Source organism: Gopherus evgoodei, unplaced genomic scaffold (assembly GCF_007399415.2).
Source record: "Gopherus evgoodei ecotype Sinaloan lineage unplaced genomic scaffold, rGopEvg1_v1.p scaffold_130_arrow_ctg1, whole genome shotgun sequence".
Lineage (NCBI taxonomy): Eukaryota > Metazoa > Chordata > Testudines > Testudinidae > Gopherus > Gopherus evgoodei.
Window position 1 is genome coordinate 31,557 of NW_022059793.1, and position 1,738 is coordinate 33,294.

Consider the following 1,738-nt stretch of genomic DNA (forward strand, 5'->3'; position numbering starts at 1 on the left):
ATGCACCTCAAAGACAAAGCTGAAGAGGACAATCAAACGATCATTACAGAATTCATTCTCCTGGGATTCGGGAATCTCCCTGAACTGCAGATCCTTCTCTTCCTGGTTTTCCTGGTGATCTACATTGTGACCATGTCTGGGAACATCCTCATTGTTGCGCTAGTTGTGGCTGATCAGCACCTTCACACTCCCATGTACTTCTTTCTGGGGAATTTGTCCTGCTTGGAGACCTGCTATACCTTGACCATCCTGCCCAGGTTACTGGCCAGTCTCCTGACTGGAGACAGAACCATTTCTGTCAGTGGCTGTTTTGTACAGTTTTATTGCTTTGGTTGTTTGATAACTACAGAATGTTATCTCCTAGCAGTGATGTCTTATGATCGGTATCTAGCGATATGCAAACCCCTACATTATGCAACCCTGATGAACAGCAGGTTGTGTCTCCAGTTAGCGGCAGGGTCTTGGATAAGTGGGTTTCTAACTTGTGTAATAACAATGTGGTTTATGTTGCAATTAATATTCTGTGGCCCCAATGAAATTGACCATTTCTTTTGTGATTTTTCTCCGATGCTAAAGCTCTCCTGCAGTGACACCAGCATGATCACACTGGTTAGTTTCATACTTGCCTCCATAAACACGCCTTGCCCATTTCTATTAACTGTGACATCCTATGTTTGTATCATTGCTACTATCCTGAGAATCCCTTCCACCACTGGAAGGCAAAAGGCCTTTTCCACCTGCTCCTCTCACCTCATTGTGGTTACAGTTTTCTATGGGACCCTAATGACTGTGTATCTGCTACCAAAAACCAGTACACTGAAAGCCCTGAACAAAGTGTTCTCTGTCTTCTACACAGTCCTAACTCCCATGCTCAACCCCCTCATCTACAGCCTGCGAAACAAAGAGGTGAAGGAGGCCCTGAGAAAAGTCATCAGTTAATATATATTGCTCAAATGAATTCAGATGGAGTGACTGATCTGTGAAGGAACTTATATGGCTAAACGAGCAAGAAAGTTGACATCTAGTAGGGCCCTAGCTCATGCCATAGGCACTGCATTGGGGAATGTGAGGACATACTATGTCTTGGGTTGATGACATTCCCATTTGTGGCTAAAGCTGATACTTGCTACTGCCTTAATTGGAAACCTGACTGTCTTGCACTCTACACTCCACATGTTGACATTTGGGATTTCAGATACGTGTTTCATCTATTTCTCTGTTCTCTCTGAGTTGGGAAAATGCCACATTCTACTTGGCACTGGCCTCAGATCCCTGTGGGTGGAATTAGCTGATTCAAATATTTTCTCTCTCCTTGACGTCCTGGATTTCCAAAAGCTCCATAACTTTATATCTGGGAAGATTGTACTGGTCTTCCCATTTGTTGCACTGCATGTCATCTTGCAATGGGTAGAAGGGGTGTAAGGGTGTGTCTATACTGCAATGTAAGCCTAGAGTCTGTGGGACTTGAACCCATAGGCTCAGTGAGTGTAAACCTAGGCTTGAGTGTCCACACTGAATATTAACACTAGGTTTAGAATTTCCTGACTCAGGCCTCACACTAGTGCTCAGGCATCTAGGCTCCACTATGCAGCCCTAAGTCAAACCAGTCTGTGCCAGGTCTTCAGCTGGCTAAAGAGAGAGCCTCTCCAACCCCCCAGGATACTTGAAAGAAACTGGAACAAAGGACAGTGACTGCAAGGGGTGTGAGCGATTGCTGGACCCAGGCTAAAAGGAGATT

At 44.9% G+C, this 1,738-nt stretch overlaps 1 protein-coding gene across 1 annotated transcript; it reads left to right on the forward strand.

Moving 5' to 3' along the window:
• On the forward strand, window positions 1-939 carry LOC115639821 (olfactory receptor 6B1-like). Its single transcript, XM_030542793.1, has one exon. The coding sequence runs from the start codon at window positions 1-3 to the stop codon at window positions 937-939; it is 939 nt and encodes a 312-aa protein (XP_030398653.1).
• Window positions 940-1,738: the final 799 nt, after the last annotated feature.

Excerpts from the sequence above, each read along its gene's own strand:
- LOC115639821 (XM_030542793.1), top strand. The coding sequence starts at position 1 with ATGCACCTCAAAGACAAAGCTGAAGAGGACAATCAAACGATCATTACA.